Raw genomic sequence first — 1,906 nt, forward strand, 5'->3', positions numbered from 1 at the left:
ATATAAATTTTAGTGGTCCAAGATCCAAGTCTATATAGTTGTAGCCTCTGCGAGGGCTGATGACTACAATAATATCACCAGGTAGGCCTCCAAGCCAATTGTAACAACAATTTTACAATTCTTGGTTTATTAATCTAATTAATATGCGTCCATAAATCATTTGGTTGTGAGGGCTACTCAAAATAATTTAAGCAAGTCAACCTCATCACATGATGCCAACTATGCATCTATGAATGTTCCTAAACCTTGTGGATTTAGAGTAAACGCGAGGGCGCAAAACTCATGGTCGAAAAGGCTAGGAGCATCAAACAATTGTGATGGACGACGCATTTGTTTCAAAACAAGACTTATATTTTGTGGGGAATAATTTTGTGATACTAATTTTGTGAATATAATATCCAATATTAAATTTCAAACAATTACTGGGCGCCGCCTACCCAGACATAGTATAACACGGACTACAAATAATTGGCGCCGCCTACCCAGACATAGTATAACACGGACTACACATACTGGGCGCCGCCTACCCAGACAATAAAACAGTCTCTAACTACTATAGTTGAAATAAATAAGCATAAAACAAATAGCATGCTTATCACACAGGATATCAAATAATGCTCAATGAATAAAATCAAATTTTATTCTCCAACTAAATGTGGATTTAATTATTTATATTAATTCTAAATTAATATAAAATTATAAAATATTAATCCAATCAATATTCCATTACAAATTAATCGTGGACTAACAATTCATATTAATTCTAAATTAATATATTCAATATCCAATATTAATTCTAAAATTCCCCAAAATCACATGAATATGTGAAGATGGACGCCGTGAAACGCAGAGCCGTGAAAACCCTAGTTGGGAAGCTGACCTCCGCGTCGGAGCAAACCCGCACAGAGGCCATCTGCGAGCTCCGCCTCCTGTCGAAGAACGACCCCGAGACCCGCCCCTTGATCGCCGACGCGGATGCCGTTCCCCTGATCGCGGAGTCGCTCTACTCCCCGTCCCCGATCCTCCAGGAGAACGCGGCCGCGGCGCTCCTGAACCTCTCCATCTCCTCCAAGGACCACCTGATCTCCCACGCCGCGCGGCGTCCTGGACACGCTCTCCCACGCGCTGCGGCACCCGGCGAGTCAGTCCATGGCGCAGCTCTTGGCCATGGCGATCTTCAGCCTGCTGAGCGTGGAGTCGTTCCGGTCGATCATCGGGCACAAGCGCGACATCATATTCGGGCTGGTGGAGATCGTGCGCGGGCGCTGTTCGGGGTGGCGTTGTACCCGTTGTTCCGGGCGCAGATGGTGGTGAAAGTATTTTGAAATCCAATTTCAGAATTTTGATTTCCAATTGCATTACGTAAATTGAAATCCAATTACATTACGTAAAGTTTGATTAAAATCTAATTTCAATTTTCAACTTGAAATCTAATTTCTCATGTGACTATACATTCCCAGAATTCAAAATTTATTCCAATTATATTGCCGCGGTTAATCCACAAATAATTCGCAAATAAAACAATTATGAATCGAAACCTGGCTCTGATACCACTATTAGGAATTCTTGTATTCATCTAATGAGCGCAGCGGAAATTGCATACAAGAATAACAGATCTAGATTCATAATCATATTGGAAGTTGAGCATGTAAAACACAACGAAACTAAATCTTACTTGTTGTTGTGTTTTCTTCTACGATTGTGTCCTGCAAGTTGAATCCACTACTATCGAGGTCCACGTGTATTCCAATCCGATGTAGGAACTATCCCGATATAATTGCTTCGTAGAAGAAAGCTAGGAATTCTCTCTACAAAGCTTTACGTATTTTCTCTATAATGTTAATATATTTCACCTCTCTCACAATGGAGAATAAATAACCATTATATAGACAAAGAGTCATTAGGG

The 1,906-nt window shown here is 40.8% G+C and overlaps 1 protein-coding gene across 1 annotated transcript; it reads left to right on the top strand.

Annotated features, from left to right (window-relative positions):
* The first annotated feature begins 830 nt into the window (after positions 1–830).
* LOC121810640 (U-box domain-containing protein 15-like) lies at positions 831–1,325 on the top strand. The gene has a single exon (XM_042211396.1). It carries the CDS (start codon positions 831–833, stop codon positions 1,323–1,325), a length of 495 nt encoding a protein of 164 aa, XP_042067330.1.
* The last annotated feature ends 581 nt before the right edge of the window (positions 1,326–1,906 follow it).

The sequence above is a fragment of the Salvia splendens genome, chromosome 7 (assembly GCF_004379255.2).
Source record: "Salvia splendens isolate huo1 chromosome 7, SspV2, whole genome shotgun sequence".
In the NCBI taxonomy this organism is placed as follows: domain Eukaryota; kingdom Viridiplantae; phylum Streptophyta; class Magnoliopsida; order Lamiales; family Lamiaceae; genus Salvia; species Salvia splendens.

Excerpts from the sequence above, each read along its gene's own strand:
- LOC121810640 (XM_042211396.1), top strand. The coding sequence starts at position 831 with ATGGACGCCGTGAAACGCAGAGCCGTGAAAACCCTAGTTGGGAAGCTG.